Genomic DNA, 17,861 nt, shown 5'->3' with positions numbered 1-17,861 from the left:
CCTGCAAGACCCAGCACAGCCAAACAAGTGAATAAATAATTTTAAAAGAAAGAAGAATGAGGTGGGCTTGCATGGACCAACAATGTGGTGAAATTCAAACTAAAAACCTCAGGATGATACCATTCTATGATCCCATTTTAGCATCATATATATATATATATATATATATTTTTTTTTTTTTTAAAGGGAAACAAATTTGTATGTGAATAAACACAACTTGGTGAGACTTCCCTGGTGGTCCAGTGCCTAAGACTCACCACTTCTAAAGCAAGGGGTCCAGGTTCAATCTAGATTCTGCGTGCCACAACTAAATGAATACATCTTTAAAGAGAACAACATGGTACCCTGGATTGGAACCTAGACCAGGAGGAGGACAACAATGGAAAAACTGGTGAAATCCAAATGGAATCTGGAGTGTAATTAGTAGTCATAAACCAATGCCATGTTCTGAGTTTTCACAAATGTACGCTGGTAATATATGATGTTAATGACAGGGGACGCGGGAGAGGGGTGCAGACGGGAACTCTGCACGGACTCTGCAACTTTCCTGTAAATCTAAAACTATTCCAAAATAAAACATTCATTTAGGAAAATAAACGGTGGTTTCGCTGACATTCAGAAGTCAACGGATTCTGTCTCTGAGTTCAGCTGTGGAAAGGGGCGTGACTTTCATGCCACTTGGAACTTTGGTTTCTGAAATGTGCACCTGCCTATCTAGGCGGTGCATCACTTTGTCGGCAAAGGTCCAAAGAGTCAAAGCTACGGCTTTTCCTGTAGTCATGTACGGATGTGAGAGATGGACCATAAAGAAGGCTAAGCATCAAAGAACTGATGCTTTCAAACTGTGGTGTTGGAGAAGACTCTTAAGTGGGACAGCAAGGAGATCAAACCAGTCAATCCCTAAGGAAATCAACCCTGAATATTCATTGGAAGGACGGATGCTGAAGCTGAAGCTACAATACTTTGGCCATCTGATGCAAGGAACTGATTCATTTGAAAAGACCCTGATGCTGGGAAAGACTGAAGGCAGAAGAAGGAGTGATAGAGGATGAGATGGTCAGATGGCATCATCGATTCAATGGACGAGTTTGAGCAAGCTCTGGGAGATGGCGATGGGTAGGAAAGCCTGGCATGCTGTAGTCCATGGGGTTGCAAAGAGTCAGACACGACTGAGTGACTGAACAACAACCTATTCTCGAACCAATTCTGGCTGAAAGCACATAGGATGCATCTGGGCCTAGCAGAGTGGAGTGGGAGCCAGTCAGAGTCCACACAATTGGTGGGTTAAGAAGCACAGGAGTGGCAGCCATTAAAGAGAATGAAATGATGCCATTTGCAGCAACATAGACGGATCTACAGAGTGTCATCCTGGGTGAAGCAAGTCAGACAGACAAGGAGAAATACTGGAAATAATGGACGACATTCCTTGCATGTGAAGTCTAAAATGAAATGACACAAAGGAACTTACTTAGGAAACAGAGAGAGACTCACAGACTTAGAAAACAGACTTACGGTTGGATAGTTAGGGAGCTTGCGATGGCCATGTATGTACACACTGCTATATTTAAACTGGATAACCAGCAAGGACCTACTGGATAGCCTGGATGGGAGGGCGGTTTGGAGGAAGAATGGATACATGTAAACGTATGGCTGAATCCCTTCGCTTTTCACCTGAAACTATCACAACACTGACAGTTGGCTATACTCCAGTACAAAATAAACAATTCAAAAAAAAAAAAGAAAGAAACATAAGAGTGGCCTTTTGCTCATCAGGGAAGACTGTGTGGAGGAGGTGACGATGGCTCTGACACTAGAATGATGTCCATGGGATAAGCCCAGGCAAGACCACTCCAGGGAGCAAGAGAGTGGGTGCAAAAGTTAGACCAGAGGGAGTGAAGGGGAGGGTTAGTGAAATGAGGTCAGAGACATGCAGAGGTCAAAGTGTGTGAGGCATCTGGTGTTTATTCGGAAAGAAATGGGAAGCCCTAGAGAATTACGTGGTCCAATTTACATTTCTTCATGCTGTGTGGAAAATGGAGTGAAGCAGGTCAATGATAAAGTAGGGAGACAGTTCTGGGGCTGCTGCAGGAGCTCGGGTGAGAGGATGGGGGCCTGGGCCATGGTGCAGGCGGGGAGGTGGAGGGGTAAGGGGACACGGAGGGAGGGGCCGAAGACACTCCTGCCGTTTCTCCCCGACCCCACCACCCGCACACAGCTTTCTGCTCAGACTCTGTCCCAGTGCCCTCCGCCAGGGAGCATCCTGGCTCCCAAACACACCTGGCTAGTGGGCTCTCCAGCCTGCCTGAACCTGCGCACAAATGAGCTCTCCCCTCATTTACACCCAGCTCTGACTACCCCAGATGACTTTGTTTTTGTTTGCTTTTTAAAAATATGTATTCATTTGCCTGTACCAGGCCTTAGTTGTAGCACGTGGGGTCTTTTTTAGTTGCGTGTGGGATCTAGTTCCTCAACCAGGGATTGAACCCTGGGCCCCCTGCATTGGGAGCATGGAGTCCTAGACACTGGAAACTAGGCAAGTCCTCACGCATGACTCCGTGATTCAGACACCACTTAACTCACGATCACCTCTGGGCCCGGCTGGGAGACCCCTGTCCCGGCTGCCACCAGAGGGCTCCCCAGAGGCCAAAAAGCTTCTGCAGCCGGCCCAGGGTCCTGGCTTCTGCCCTGGGCATGGCCGGCTCCTCTTTCAAAGCCGGGCACGGGTGAGGCTGGGTCTCCAGCATATTTCACATCTCTGCAGATCTGAGGGAAATCCCTCAAGGAGCAAAGTCATCTGCCAAAGATGTCTTAAGCCCAAGAAAGGAAGCTAGAAGGCACAGTTTGGAGTCCAGCAGCCCCGGGTTTGACCCTCAAGTCTGCCCCTGTTACCAGCTTGGGGACCTTCATAGAGTAACTAGGCCACTCTGAACCCGGTGGTCCTCATCATCAAGCAGGGAAGATGCTGATGCGATGCTGGGCAAGTCACTGCCCACGTGGGGCCCCAGCACCTTCCAAGTAGGCTACAGACATGAGTCTGGTGGGCTACAGTCCATGGGGTCACAAAGAGTCGGACACAGAGTGACTAAGCAGCTGGTGGCTACCCTGGTGGCTCAGACGGTAAAGACTCCGCCTGCAATGCAGGAGACCCGGGTTCAATAACTGGGTCAGGAAGATCCCTTGGAGAAGGGAAAGGCTACCCACTCCAGTATTCTTGCCTGGAGAATTCTATGGATGGAGGAGCCTGGTTGGCTACAGTCCAAGGGGTCACAAAGAGTCAGACATGACTGAGCGGCTAACAACATACATATTATGTGCATGCGTACATGAGACTGTTAACAATACACCCAAGGTACCTCCATCTCGCAGCCCACCAGGCTCCTCCATCCATGGGATTTTCCAGGCAAGAGTACTGGAGTGGGGTGCCATCGCCTTCTCCGATCTCACAAAGCAGTTTCCTTCAAACTTCTCATGAGCCAACTCTTTTCTGCCAGCTTCTTAAAAGTTGACGTATGTCACAACTATGAGGGCCACTGGGGCCAGGGCCAGGGCTGGGAGCGTGTAAGGTGCTAGAAGTGCCCTTGTGGGGAGCCCGCATTCACCCCCATCTTCTCTCACCCATAACAGGAATTTCTTAAGTTCAAGTCACCTCCTATCCAAGGAATCTCTCCTAGTGAAAATTCTTAGATATACAAGCAGATTCATAAACAATATTAACCACCATGACATATACAATAGTCAACAACTGGAATTAACCTCTGCCTGGTAAACGATAGCACATATACTCAGACATTATGAAGCTCCTGAAAGAAAGTGGGGTGGGAGGTGGTTACCAAGTGTGAAAATACAAGGAAAACATGCTGGTTAGCATGTCCAATGATAAGAGTAAAATATAAAATTGTTTATTCAGGATGGGTTAAATCAGTGTTGCCCTAGAGAAATATAATGCAAGCCACATACTTAAATTTTAATTTCTGAATAGCCTCACTTGAAAAAGTAAATATATATGAAATAAATTTTAATCATGTTATTTAGCTTCATATAACCAAAATAGCATCTCAACAGATTAACTATTAAGTTTTTAATATTTTCTTTTTTCTGGATCATGTCTTCAGAATTCAGCACATCTTTGAATTTATGTCTTTGAAATCATAATACATCTCAATGTGGACTTGCCACATTCCAAGAACATAATATTAGCTACCTTACTAGACAGCACAGGTCTAACCCATCTAGAGATTTTTTTTTTTAAAGACTTAAGTATTAGGGTAAAAAAAAAAAAGGCTGGAAGGAACTATCAAAGTCTTAATGATCACAGATTTTTCTCTGAGTGGTGGTAATACGTATGTGATTTTTTCCCCCTTCTTCTTCTGTTTTCCAAAGTGTCTAATTAAAATGAATTCGTGTTGCTTTTACGACAATGGCCAAGTCCATCTTTTCCATTTTAGAAGAGAAGTGAGGGATTTAAAAGACCTGCCTGGGTGAACAACACCTGTCAAGCACTGATTTATTGATACCCCATGACCTCTGACCTCCTCCTTGCATACTGGTTGATTAGTTTAGTGGGTAGGTGGGTGGGTAGGTTGGATGGATGGGAAAAGAGAATGAAGGAAGGAAAACAGAATTACTGCTGGAGTTACAGGAGAAAACTAAACTCAGATCCTTGCTTCTAAATTCCAAAACTATCGTTTATCAGCCCTATGATTTTAAACAAGCTATTTGACCCATCCACGCTTTAATTTGTTCAAGTATAAAATGGTGCTTTAATTTTCTCAAGTATAAAACAGCAATCATGATGGTAACTCCTTCACAGGGCTTTTTGGGAATGAAGTGAGACTATTTATACAGAGTATTCCACAGTGTCTGTTGCACAGTCAGTGTTTCCAGAGACGCCGGCTGTTGTCCTCATGATGAACCTATGAGTGGCGGGGTCAGGCTGTCTGGCTATAGAGTGCTGGCACCCAGGACACAGGCTAGAGCCACGTGGGCCCTGGGTCCCTCCTGGTGCTGCCGTCCCCTCCACATCCCACTCCGGCCCCATCGGTCGCAGCCACGGTGGAGCCAGTCCTCGGGTTTGCGTGTGGTCGCTTTGCTCGACACCCCGCCCACATGCCACCCGGAGACCCCAGTCCCCGTGGCGTAGCCCCCGTACCTGCACCACCTCCGGCCTCACGTTGAAGGTGTACAGCCAATCGCTGAAGCGAGGGTAGCTGTCGAGCTCCGAGGTCCTCTCGCCCGGAGCCACGCTCAGCTTGCACTGCCACTGCTTGCAGATGTACCGGAGCAGCTTCGCCTGCGGGGAGCCCAGGAGAGAGAAGCGGGTTCACTCGCGGCGCGGGGAGCTCTGGCAAACACGAGCCGTGAGACACGGACGGGGGCCTGCCAGGTGCCCCCTCCGCTGCCAATCAAGCAGGGTGAAGCAGGAAACCGAGGAGGCACGGGGAGACGAGTAGGGTCTGGCAGAGCCAGCAGGGAAGCCTAGAGAACCAGCCCCTACCCTCTGTCCCACCCAAGGCCGGCGGCCACACCACCCTCCCCACCTCCCACCAAGGACCACGCTCTTCAGAAAGTAATGGGCAAGACTGGGCAGAACAGAGTACAGGGTTGCACGGAAGAAGGGCTTCCTGCTTGAGAGAAAGGGAGGGGTACAGGGAGTCAGTGATGGATGACGTGAAAAACGCAGGGGCTTGGGGAGGATGAGTAACCTTCCACTTAAGAGGCTTCCAGCCAAGAATCAGATTGCCCGGGCTAGGACCCGAGGGCTCAGACACACCTGAGCCCTGTGACCTCGGACAAGCTACAGAACACCCTGCCCCCAGGAAAGTCTCGGTTTCCTGCTCCAGAAAAGGGGGTAAGAATAGAACCTCCCTCTCAGGGAGGCTAAGAAGAAACGAAGCCCTCAGAGTGAGTGCCCAGCCCACAGCACGCGCATCCTGAGGGCCGGCCAGGCCGGCGGGCTGCGGCTCTATTAGCCGAGGTCCCTGACTGGGGTCCACCAAGAGGCTTTCAAGACCCGCTCCCTGAAATGTATGCAAATTTCAGACACATGAATCTATGTGTTTTCCAGGCAAAGCCTGTCCTCGGGTTTCAAAAGAGTCTCAAAAGGCTAAAGCTGCAAATAATAAAAGAGTAAATACTAGTATTCTCTTTGACAAATGCTGGGCTGCCCCACACTGTGCTGAGGAATGCGGAGGGGCAAGACCTTCAGGGCAGAGTGCAGCCGCGACTGATTAAGAGGGAGTGGACTCAAACGGAGGGAAATGAGTGACAACCCAAAGAGGGCAGGTCCCACTGAGACTCAGCAACCCCGGGACCCCATGAGAGCTGCTGAGACGGCGACTTGGGAGCTCCCCCTCAAGACAAGCACCACCTTCACAGTCTTGTGTGAATGAACCCTGCCCTTGGGAGCCACTTCCCAGTACCTGCTGCCCCCTCGAGAGTTTTGCTGTTGCTAATTCATTCCTTGTTCTTTATCTGTAAATATCTCAATGTGGTCAACTCTTTGGGACCCTATGGACCCTAGCCAGCCAGGTTCCTCTGTCTAAGGGATTCTCCAGGCAAGAATATTGGAGTAGGTGGCTGTGGGAATCTTCCCAACCCAGGGATCAAATTCACGTCTCTTGTGTCTCCTGCACTGGCAGGCAGGTTCTTCATCACTAGCGCCACCTGGGGAGCCCTTCTCCAAGTGTGACCAGAGGCCATTCCAAGTTCAGGACCTCAACTTTCTTTTCCAGCCTCATCTCCATTCCACCCTACCCCTGACCCACCCAGTCCTCCAGGTGAGCACTCTCCTAGGAGCTAGTCCTCAAATATTAATACTTTCTGTATGTCCATACTCCTGGGCCTCTGCTCAAATGTCTGGAGTGGCTGGATGTCCTGCTCTCTTCCAGCCACAGTGTCCTTGGCCTGGTCAAGACCCCCTGGGCTAATGAGAATCCTCCCCCGTCTCCCCTGCCTAGTGCCCTGTCCATACCTCTCTGGGAGCCGCTACAACAGAGGGCCTCCTGTTCAAGCTTCTAACCAGGTCTCCCCCTACAGATGTGAGCTCCCGGTGCAGAGAACACAGCACAGATTTTGGAGTTGAACAGAATCTGCATTCAATACTGGAACTCCAGCTGAAAACCTTAATTTATCCACTTAAAAAAAGAACTGTAATATATAGTAGAACTACGTGTAACTTTGTTCTGTATTTTGCAATGTCTTGTAACATAAATGTTATCAGACTTCGATAATTTAATGTGTTGTGTAAATGTGTTATCATACTTTCATAATTTTAAAAAAAGAAAAATGACTCTGATTCAGATCTAGTTTCTTTTAACTGTGTGACCTTAGAGAAGTTCATTAATTTTCCTGAGTCTTGGTTCTCTCATCTGTACAACAGCAAGGATGATTCCAGCTCACAGTAAGGTGGGAGGATTGAACTATAGTATGGAAACTTCCCCCCAAAACTAGGTTAGTCCCCCATTATTATACACCAGGGCAGGAACTATGCCCACCTTATTGGACTGTCCCCACAAGCCTATTGCTGCACCTGGCACATAATGTGTGCTCAAAGATGCCTGAGAAAGGAAGGAGGGAAGGAAATACAGGGGCCTCATCCCCACATTAAACGGTTTCCCACAGCCTGCCCTCCACTCCAAACTGCTCTCAAACCACAGCGTCAAATTGCTGACCAAAGATAGGGCAATAAATCAATTAACTGTGCAAAGTCAAAACCATTCTCTTCCGCATGAAGCAACAAGGTCGGGCTGCTGACATTGACATCAGCAGCAAAGAGGTCTATCCATCCCCAGCCTGAGTGTTTCAGGGGCCACACCCCTGGGAGCCAATGAATAACCTGTTCATTGTGCTAAGACTTTGGCCAACACAGGGCAACATCTAGATCAGCCAATCTGGCCTTGGCAATGAGCCAGGATCTGGGGGCTTCTCTCGTTCAGCCCCATCACCAAGTCCAGCCCTTTTCAGCCTCCAGGCCCTCAGCCCTTGTCCTCTATCAGATCACACATTTAATATTTGGCTTGTCTGCTTCCTTCTTCAGATGGGAAAATCCCTGAGGCCAGGTGCCTGGTCTATGTTCTTGATCACCTGATCACCACTGTGTCCCCAGGAGCCAGCCAAGCACTGACGCATGGTCTGCTATGGTGAAACCTTTGTTGAATGAATGAGCAACTGAACACATATTACATTCTGTAGCCCTGACAGGCCCTCATGTTTATTAAAATGAGAGTTGAAAATAAACGTCAGCTGGGCAAGTGATGGCTCAGGAGAGTCTCAAAAATCAGGGTGGGTTCCCCTGAAGCGGAGTGAGAGGTTTCTTTTTTTGAAGGCTGCTAGAGGTCCTCACTGGTCTTCTCAGGTGGTTCAGATGGTAAAGAATCTGCCTGCAATGCGGGAGATGCAGATTTGATCCCTGGCTGGGGAAGATCCCTTGGAGAAGGGAATGGCAACCCACTCCAGTATTCTTGCCTGGAGAATCCCATAGACAGAGGAGCCTGGCGGGCTACAGTCCATGGGGTTGCAAAGAGTCGGACACAACTGAGCAATTAACACTTTCATTTTTTTTCAGAGTTCCCATCAAAAGGCAGCCAGAGTGACTAGTGGGTAGGACCCAGGAGAACTTAAAGAATTCCTCACTGTACCCAGGTGACAATCCGCAGCCCTGGCTGGTCATGAAGACCAGGAAGGAGAATGAGTCATGGGCAAGGGGGGTTGGTGTCCTGACGCTTGTAAAGAAGAAACGACACCTGCAGATTTGTGTTCTGCTGGAGGAGGTGTCCAGCGTACAGTGCCTACCCAAGCAAAATAAGACTGCTCTCACTTTTTGGAAAGTTGGCCACAGTTGTAGAACCACCCAGGGGTTACTTTCCCAGACAAACCACAGCGGGCTGGCCAGCCCAGCCCTAGGGGCCTCCACCAGGGCCTTTCATGGGTAGCGTCATTTTCTCTTAACCACAAAACCGCCAGATAGAAATTCTCCAGAAGGGAAGAACACCTGGGGTTTCAGCAATGGGACCCAGCGGCGAGAGGGAAAAAGTCATCAGCACCCTGGCCGCAGGGGCGGACCGAGGCTGGAACGAAAGTCTTCGCCCACCTCTGATACTCTTTCGTTTCCTGAGCGTGCATCCTGCGCCTGCCCTGAGGCTCAGTCAGACTTACAGAAGGAGCAGAAGAGCAGCAAGTCAGCCCACAAGCAGCCGCTGGGTATCACCAAGACATGACGCATGGCAAGTGTTTGCTAAGTGTCCGAGGCTCAAAGATCTGGGCTCTGGTTCCAGTTCTGACATGTCAGATCAAGGCTCTTAGGGAAATCTCCCTTAGCTCAGCTTCAATATTACCATAAAATGGTATTGTTTTAGAGAAGCTGGAGTCAAAATAACTATATGTGAAAGTGCTTGGAACAACACCACCAACAAAAACACAAGCCCCAGAAGGTTTCCACCGGTTACACCAAACACACCCAAGACGCAGTGTAGCTCCGAGGAAGAACTCTGGCTCTCGGGACACAGAGACCTGGCCCCCAAGCCCCTCACCATCACCCTCCCCCAGAAGTAAACACAGATGTAACCTGTCAGCCTCAGCTTCCCCACCTGTAAAATGGGGCTGATTTCCCTCAAAGGGCTATAAGGATTTACATGAGAAAATCTGGATGTAAAACGTTCGGCAAAGTGCCAGGTCCTCTCAGAGTCCCAGGACGTGCCATCTCAAGCAGGGCAGGTGGGTCAGTCTATAAGGACAGAGGTGACAGACATAAATGGGCAACTAATCCCAGCACAGGCGGAAAGGGACACCAGACTCCCATAGACAACAGTGAGCTCTCTCAATTATGCAGATCACCTCAACACTCAATCAGCAACCCTAGTAGTAATAATAATCGTATCTATTTTTTCTCCATGTATGCAGCTTGTAAAAATCCTGGTTCCCCCACAAGGATCAAACCCACACCCCCTCCCTTGGCAGCTTGGAGTCTCAACCACTGGACCGCCAGGCAAGTCTCTCTCTTCTGTTTACTTAGCACATTATCCTCTTCTCTCGCTGGGTTCTCAATGAAAATTCCAGGAGGTAAGCATGGTGTCCCAATATTCACACAACCCCAAAGCCCCTAAGCATGGCATTTTCCCACAGAATAGCTCTGTACAACTACAAAGGTCACAACCCATTCAGACTCTTGACGGGAGACAAGAAGAGCGATGTCAAGATCTGGGTGCTGGGCAGCCTACCTGGGTCACTCGGATCCAGTCATGTCCAGACCATCCCAGGCAGTGAGTCCTCTGAATAAAAGTCACAGACTTCCCTACACTCTCCACACTCTCCAGCCACGACGGGCCACCGCCTCTGGTCCTCTGTGCAAGAACCTACCCTCTGGGCTACACCTGACTCCTGCTCTGAAATCATTAAAACCAACTACCACCCTGCCCAATGCCAGGGGGCTGCCCCTTTCCAGGAGACCCCACCATGCTTTGCAGAGTGAAGCGAGGCCCCTGCAGGCCCCTACACACTTCCGCCCCTTTCCCCGGCTCACTCAGCCCTCCAGCCAGCAGGCACAGTTCACAGACCAGCCTCCAGCTCACCCACACCTATGGGACCCTGACTCCTTCCTCCCAGGTGGGCTGCATGAAATATTCTTAAGAGGACGTCCATGGCAGTCTTTGCTAGTGCCATATTCCTGTGCTTTCATGCATGCTAAGTTGCTTCAGTCGTGTCCGACTCTTTGTGACCCCCATGGATCTCAGCCCTCCAGATTCCTCTGTCCATGGTATTCTCCAAGCGAGAATACTGGAGTGGGTTGCCATGCCCTTCTCCAGGGGATCTTCCCGACCCAGGGATCAAACTCGTGTCTTATGTCTCCTGCAACCGGAAGGCGGGTTCTTTACCACTAGCGCCAGCTGGGAAGCCCAGGTCCCTGTCTAACCCATCCCAAACTTCAGGAAGTCGCCAAAGCTCTCAGGACTTACTCCAGCCTTCCCCGGACAGTCCTTGAAGCTGAAGCTCCTTCCTGGGCACCAGCCAGGTCTGCCAGGGCCTCGGGAGGCTCCTCTTACTTCTCCCATCTCCTCTCCGAAACTGGAGTGCGCTTCTGGGGACCCCCGGCCAACCCCGCCAGCTGAGCAGTCTGGTCTGGCTGCCACGGCCAACGTGTTGCGAAATGATTTCTGAGATAGTAAGGAAGGCTCTGGAGGTCATGACTCGGCTCACGGCTCCCCTGCGGGCATGACCAGGCGCTTGGCTCCAAGAGTGCCTCGGCGCTGGCACTGCCAAGTCCCACGGAGCTCTCGAGGGTACCCAGGGGGGCTGCCGTGAGCAGGCAAGGGGCAGAGCCAGCATGCCAGGGAAAGTGGGGATGAGCAGAGGAGAAAGTGACCTCAGTTCCCAAACCGGGCATTTCGCAACCAGCCATCCTTCGCTCCCTCCACCCCACGCACCCGTGCTCTCCCTCCAGGAGAAGCTGCCAGACACGTGCATTTGTTACAGAGACAATCTCCCCGCCAAGCCTCCTGCCAGCAACCTTGCCCTGACGTCAAACTCAGAGTCGGGGAACTTCAAACACAAACAAACAAGTCTGCCCCAGACCACAAGTGGAGCCGTTCCCAAGGAGGCCGGGGGTGAGAAGGCCACAGCTGGAAACTCAGGGCCTCCCGCCCCCTTCCTTGGCTCCACTGGGGCTGCAAACTCTGGGGCCTGACAACCAGCAGCAAATGGGAGCTTCAAACCCCAACCAAGACAAACCAGGATCAGTCTTTGGTTCTGCTGATGGCTCAGAGTACCAGGGGCCAGTACAGCAGAGGGTGCAGGGAGACCCTGCCCGGAGGCACTGATGACTTCGTTAATTTCCTCTGCGCAATTAGCATCCCCATTAGATAGCATCACCAATTCTAATTGCTCTGATGCTGGGTGTTAAGTAGGCAGGAAAGGAGGGACCAATGAGGCTCAGAAGTACCTAAGAGACTTCTGGGGAAAGAGGGAGCTTGAGCCAGGCTAGGGTGGACAGCCAAGGACCCTTATTTTCTCGGCAACACCTACCACTCCACTGCAGTCCTGAGACTCAGAAGGAAAAGTTTCCAAGAGAAAGGCATTCCCTTGACCTACATATCCTAAGACAGCTCCTACCTGAGAGGCCAAGGGTGGGCAAAGTGAATGTGCTCTAGAAAGCAACCGTGGCCTTGAAGAACCAGTGCATGAGCAGTCTTGGGGCTGCCGTGGCAGGTTTGCTTCCCAAGTCGATTCAACACTACAAGCGCCCAATACCCCCATGGGTTTTTCAGAACCAGCGGTCCTCAGGGGCTGCAGGAACAAACTGGACTAAATCATGAGAAAGCCAAACACCTGCTTCAACCCCTAACTGCCCTGGGCCTGAAATGACGACACGAGGGAAGGAAGAACCTCTATACATCACCCATTCATTCAACAAATCATCGGGAAAGTTGGTCTGGGCTCCCAGCACCGAGAGGCACTGTGACATGGCCATAAGCAGCCTGGAGCGTAAGCTTGAAGAACTGGTGTGTGAGATGCATCATCTACTAGTGACAGATGTGTCCACAGACAGATCTGACCAGACGGAGGGACAGAAAGGGGAGAAGGTACGCCCACCCTCGGAGCCTCCCTGATGGCCCCAACACTCAGCGCATCTGCTGAGCAGCCACGGAGAGCAGGTGTCAGGAGACACAGGGGTTGAGGCACCCACAAACCAGACCCCTTAATCGATACAGCCTGTGTCTCAACTCAGACATACTCCACATGCCTGTCTGAAGTTCACCAGCCCACAGAGCACAGCCTAGCTCTCAAGCCCTGGACGACAAGAGGAAATCCCGGAGAGTTCCTGACACTGCACACCAGAAGAGACCTGGATGCGAATTATCAAGCCGAGACCTGGAAGAAAGGCAGAGGCTGCACCTAACGACTAAGGTGGGCTTTTGCCAGTGGGCCCACTTCAAACTCTGATCTGAAAGCACCTGCAATGTGTAGCAGGTTGTGTCATATACTGGGGAGGCAGGTCTTCCTTTCCAGAGACACAACTGTTTGCCTAGCAGCTGAGACCATCACAGAAAAGGATAGAGAACCGTGCAGGGGTGAGGGGCCAGGGCAGGGGAGCTCCTCGAATACCCAGGGCTGACAAATGTGGTGGCCATCTCCCCTGGCATGCTGGGTGCCATGTTAGGTGCTGCCCACTACCCATCTGGTAGCCATGCCTGACCTCTTCTGCACTCGCAGGCCGATTTTGGTTAGGGCAGCACCGTGCCTGGTGATGAACTGATCCAAGTCAGCGGTTCTCAACCCTGACTTTACATCCACATAATTGACCTAGGATGGGATCCAGCATGGCTCTTTTGTGATCTGGGCCCCACTCCCATCTTCCTTTGAAATTAACTATGTATGACAGGTCTGGTCAATGAGATATGAGGCCATGTCCACTGGAAATACCGGGAAAGTGTTTCCCTCACAAGTGGGGCAGTCTCTGGGGCTTCCCACAGCCCTGCTTTGAAGATTAGAATAGCCAAGAGTTGTCCAGAGACACCTCTGTCCAGCTGCTAAACACATGAGCCACCTAACTCCAAACTTCTCATTGCAGGAGAGACATAAGAGTCTGTTTGTGGAACTCACATTTTCTGTTACTTGCGATCAAAAGCAGTCTTTACTGCTAACATTTATTAACCTTGCACTACCACAGGTTCAGTTCAGTTCAGTTCAGTCGCTCAGTCGTGTCTTTGCGACCCCATGAATTGCAGCACGCCAGGCCTCCCTGTCCATCACCAACTCCCCGAGTTCACTCAAACTCACGTCCATTGAGTCGGTGATGCCATCCAGCCATCTCATCCTCTGTCGTCCCCTTCTCCTCCTGCCCCCAATCCCTCCCAGCACTATCTCAAACCTCCTTCTAAAACCTTGTAAGTCTTCCTGTTTGCCTCTGGAAAACCTACAGAAGGAAAAAAAAAGGTATCTCTCCATTCTTCTTGGGGCCCCGTGCTACCCACAAGCACTCCTCCAAACGTCTTCGCAAATTTCAAAGAGCAGCTACATTTTTATTAAGCCCAAGTTAGCCTTTTTTTTTTTTTTTTTCTTTTTTGGTTTGTACTTTTTATTTTCTTACCATGACCACTCTGAGGGAGGGACCACGTGGAGAGACTCTGAGCCTGTACAGGGAGGAATGGTGGGCCAGCTGAGTCCAGCTGCCCAGCCACCCTCACCAAGGTCCAGAGGTGTGGGTGTGGCCCTCCAGATGGGGACAGCTGATGCCACATGGAGTATGCCACCTGGGTGCTGCCACAGAGGTCTGTGGGACCCCAGGGGGACTGGGTCTATGGGGTAGGGGGGCTGAAATCCTAGAAAGACATCAAAGAGGAGATAATCCCCGAAATGGGTTCAATCAGTTGCGGGGGGGTTGGTGTGTGGAGTGTGACACACAGACAGAGGGTAAGGAGCAGGGACGACACCCAGGTGGGGAGCAGAGCAGAGGAAAGGCCAGAGTCACAAGAAAACCTTTATAAAAAAAAAAAAAAGGGATATATTTATATGGCAAGCAGCCAGAGACTAGAGGGGATGGGGAAGATGGGAGAGCAGTCAGCCAGGGGGCAGGGCCAGCTCATGCAGACCCCAGAAGGTTCTGGAAGGCCCAGGAAGACCACACTAAGGCGTGTTCACTCAATCTTGCAGGCATGGGGAGGAATACAAAGGCAGACACGTGGTCAGATCTGCATTTTTGAATGATCATTCTGGAAACCATGTGGAGGACAGATTGAAGTGGGTGTGGAGAAACCAGAAACGGGGAAGCCAATTAAGGAGCCAAGGCAATTCAGCAAATGAGAACAAAAGGTAATTTAGTCAGTGGCTGTGTGGGTGGAAAGGAAGGAGCAGATTCTAGAGATGTTTTATTACATTTTTTACTCTAAGACAAGACTTCCCTGCTTGCTCCTCCAGAGAATTTCTGGCATACCAGCACCCTGGAATGCAGGAAGCCCATGAGCTGAACTTCTCCAACAAATGAGTCAACACGTGTTTGACTTCTTGGAGCTCTGTGCTTCAGGGGGGAGGGGGCCGGCTACCGGTCAGAAGCCTTCAGGCCCCAAGGTCTAACTTGGCCCAGGCACCTCAGCCCAGGTGGCTCTCCACTTGAGGTCTGCCCTCTTCTCCACCTCCCAGGCAGAGGGGAGCCCTGCACCCACCAAAAGTAAAAGTCATTCCCCAGAATCTCCATCTTCAGCTCCTCCTGAAACCCCCAGAGGAGATCAGACAGAAAGAGGTTGGAGAGACGCAGAAACTGCCAGAGCGGCCAGGTCCAGGAGGAGCTTCGCCAGCCTGCCCACTCCAGGCCACACGCAGAGCACTGCATCCCCTTCCAGGAGCGCTGCCCAGGTGTTCCTGCAAGAGAAAGCGGGAGCTCTCCCCATCTTCAGTGGAAAGATCATGGGGATCAGAGCCAGAGGGAGACTCAAGTTCAAATCTCACTCCCACCTCCTACCAGCTAAAGGACTGCAGGCCATGGATCACGCCCCTGAGCCATCATTTCCTCTGTTGTAAATGAGGGGAAAGATCGGCCTCCAAAGAGCACCATGGAGACAAAACGATAAGACGTATCAGCAGCTGGCATGCCCATACGCAGCCGGTATGCCCACAGGCACCTGCAAATATCTACTCCCATCTCCCGTCTCTGTGGCCTTAGTCATGGGTAAGGCTGTGGCTTTGATGACTGGCAGGGAGCCCGGGACAGGGGGTGGAAGGAGACCCCAAAAGGTGAGTGTCCAAATGGCCGGGGTGGATTAGTGATCTGCTGAGGTATCTGCAGGCTCCCATGGAACAAGGCAGAGATCTGATTGCGGAAACAGTTCTGAGCACAAGGTGGGGGGTGGGGCGGGGTCGGCATTACCCCCACTTTTACAATCCATTCTGTACCATCAAGGTCTAAGCAACACCTCTGACACTGAACCACCACCGTGAGTTCCAGGTGAGACCAGGATGCCCCACCAGTGATGCGACTGTCCGTTCTAGCTTGAAGCGCACCCAAGAGATGACATCGGATCATGTGCGGGTCAAGCATCTTGGGCAGATGCCTCACATGCGTCACAGTTTACAGCCCTCATCCTAACCTACCCTCCCCACGGGCCCACGAGGACCATCCTCATCCCCAAGGCTCAGAGGCTAAGTGACGTCCCTCAGATCACACGGCCTTTACTGCACTGAGGCACCAACTCCACACCCATGCTTTTAGAGAGAGAGAGAGAGAGAGATACATTTTACATATATATATATGTATTTTATTTATATATTTTATTTATATATGTATATATACACACATATATGTTTTATTTATATATATGTATTTTATATACATATATGTGTGTGTTATATACATATATATGTGTATTTTATATATATTTATGTGTGTGTATATATATATATATATATATACGTGTCTGTGTGTATTTGGAGAAGGGAATGGCAACCCACTCCAGTATTCCTGCCTAGAGAATCCCATGGACAGAGGAGCCTGGCAGGCTACATATAGTTCATGGGGTCACAAAGAGTTGGACACGACTGAGGGACTAACACTTATATATATATATATAATTTTAGACGTATTCCCAGAGAATGACCTATCAGTAGGAATCAGGGTTTTTTTGCCACTTTCTTTGGCCACCCTGCGGCATGGAGGATCTTAATTCCCTGACCAAGAATCGAACCTGTGCTCCCTGCAATGAAAGCTTGGGGTCTTAACCTCTGAACCACCAGGGAAGTCCCCACAGCCACGATTTTCAGTCCAGTTGTCAGTGCTTTGACCCCTCCCCCAAGCCCCCAGAGTAGACAAAATGGTTTTAAGTTAATAGACTAAAAACGAGCTCTCAGCTGAAACAGTGGGACTCCCTGGGGCCGCTACTGGCTGGGACCCCTCAGACATCTCTCGAGAAAGGAAGACCGAGGGTGCTTGGCAAGTGTATCCACACCTCCTTTCACCAGGGATCTGCCAAGGCCATTCGACTACCCACAGCCTTCTCTGTTATAAAATCTTCCCAGCTCTCTTCTTCAGAGACCATTTTATCTGGGCAGAGCAAGATAAGGACATACGGGGCTTAGGTAACACAAGAAAGAAAGCAGACCTGGAACCCAGGAACGGAATTGCAGTGGGGTTGAGGTGACATCAGCTCTGGGACCACCCTCTCCAGCACACAAAGGCCCAAAGATACAGGGTCTCTGTCCCTAAGCCCTGTGCACGTCCCTCAGCTGTACCGGGGCTGACATCACCAACACTATCATTGGGGGAGAGTGAGAAAGGGCTCAGATAGCAGAATGTCACTAGTGAGCCATCCCAGGAATGCCAGCCCAGCTCTCCCTAGAGGGATGGTCAGACCTGGGTTCGCATCCCAGGTCTATTGCTGGCCAGTTGTCTTGAGTCAAGTTATTCAGCCATTCTATGCCTTAGTTTCCTTATCTGTAAAACGGAGGAATAACAGTACTACCTTCATGGCAGGGGATGAACGATGCTCGGCACTAGGCTTCAGTATCAGTAGTGTGCATGCTCAGTCATGTCCGCCTCTTTGCGACTCCACGGACTGTAGCCAGGTTCCTCTGTCCATGGAATTTTCCAGGCAAGAATACTGGAGTGAGTTGCCATTTCCTCCTCCAGGGGATCTTCCCCACCCAGGGATCGAACCCTCATCTCTTGCGTCTCCTGCCTTGGCAGGCAGGTTCTTTACCACTGGTGCCACCTGGGAAGCCCAACACTAGGCCTGAAAGATGTTTAATACTCACAGTCAGCCATCTTAAAGAAAATTCCGGATCGCGCTATCTTTGAAAATAGTTAAATTTAGTTAAAATTCTGACTTGTTGATTCCCTTAAAATCTTGAGCATGTTCCTAAGTGAGTCAATACACATGGCA

General features: G+C 50.5%; 1 protein-coding gene across 5 annotated transcripts in view; it reads right to left on the bottom strand.

Annotated features, from left to right (window-relative positions):
- The window catches only part of LOC102189340 (kinase suppressor of Ras 1), a 160,610-nt gene that overhangs the window by 65,533 nt on the left and 77,216 nt on the right, over positions 1 to 17,861 (bottom strand). For all 5 annotated transcript variants that reach the window (XM_018064273.1, XM_018064277.1, XM_018064278.1 and 2 more), the window contains exon 2: positions 5,150 to 5,290. In XM_018064273.1, the coding sequence (XP_017919762.1) occupies positions 5,150 to 5,290 (141 nt within the window). The remainder of the gene's footprint in view (positions 1 to 5,149; positions 5,291 to 17,861) is intronic.

This window comes from Capra hircus, chromosome 19 (assembly GCF_001704415.2).
Source record: "Capra hircus breed San Clemente chromosome 19, ASM170441v1, whole genome shotgun sequence".
NCBI classification, from domain to species: domain Eukaryota; kingdom Metazoa; phylum Chordata; class Mammalia; order Artiodactyla; family Bovidae; genus Capra; species Capra hircus.
The sequence above is the reverse complement of the archived record's forward strand: the minus strand, read 5'-3'. Positions and strand labels throughout refer to the sequence as shown.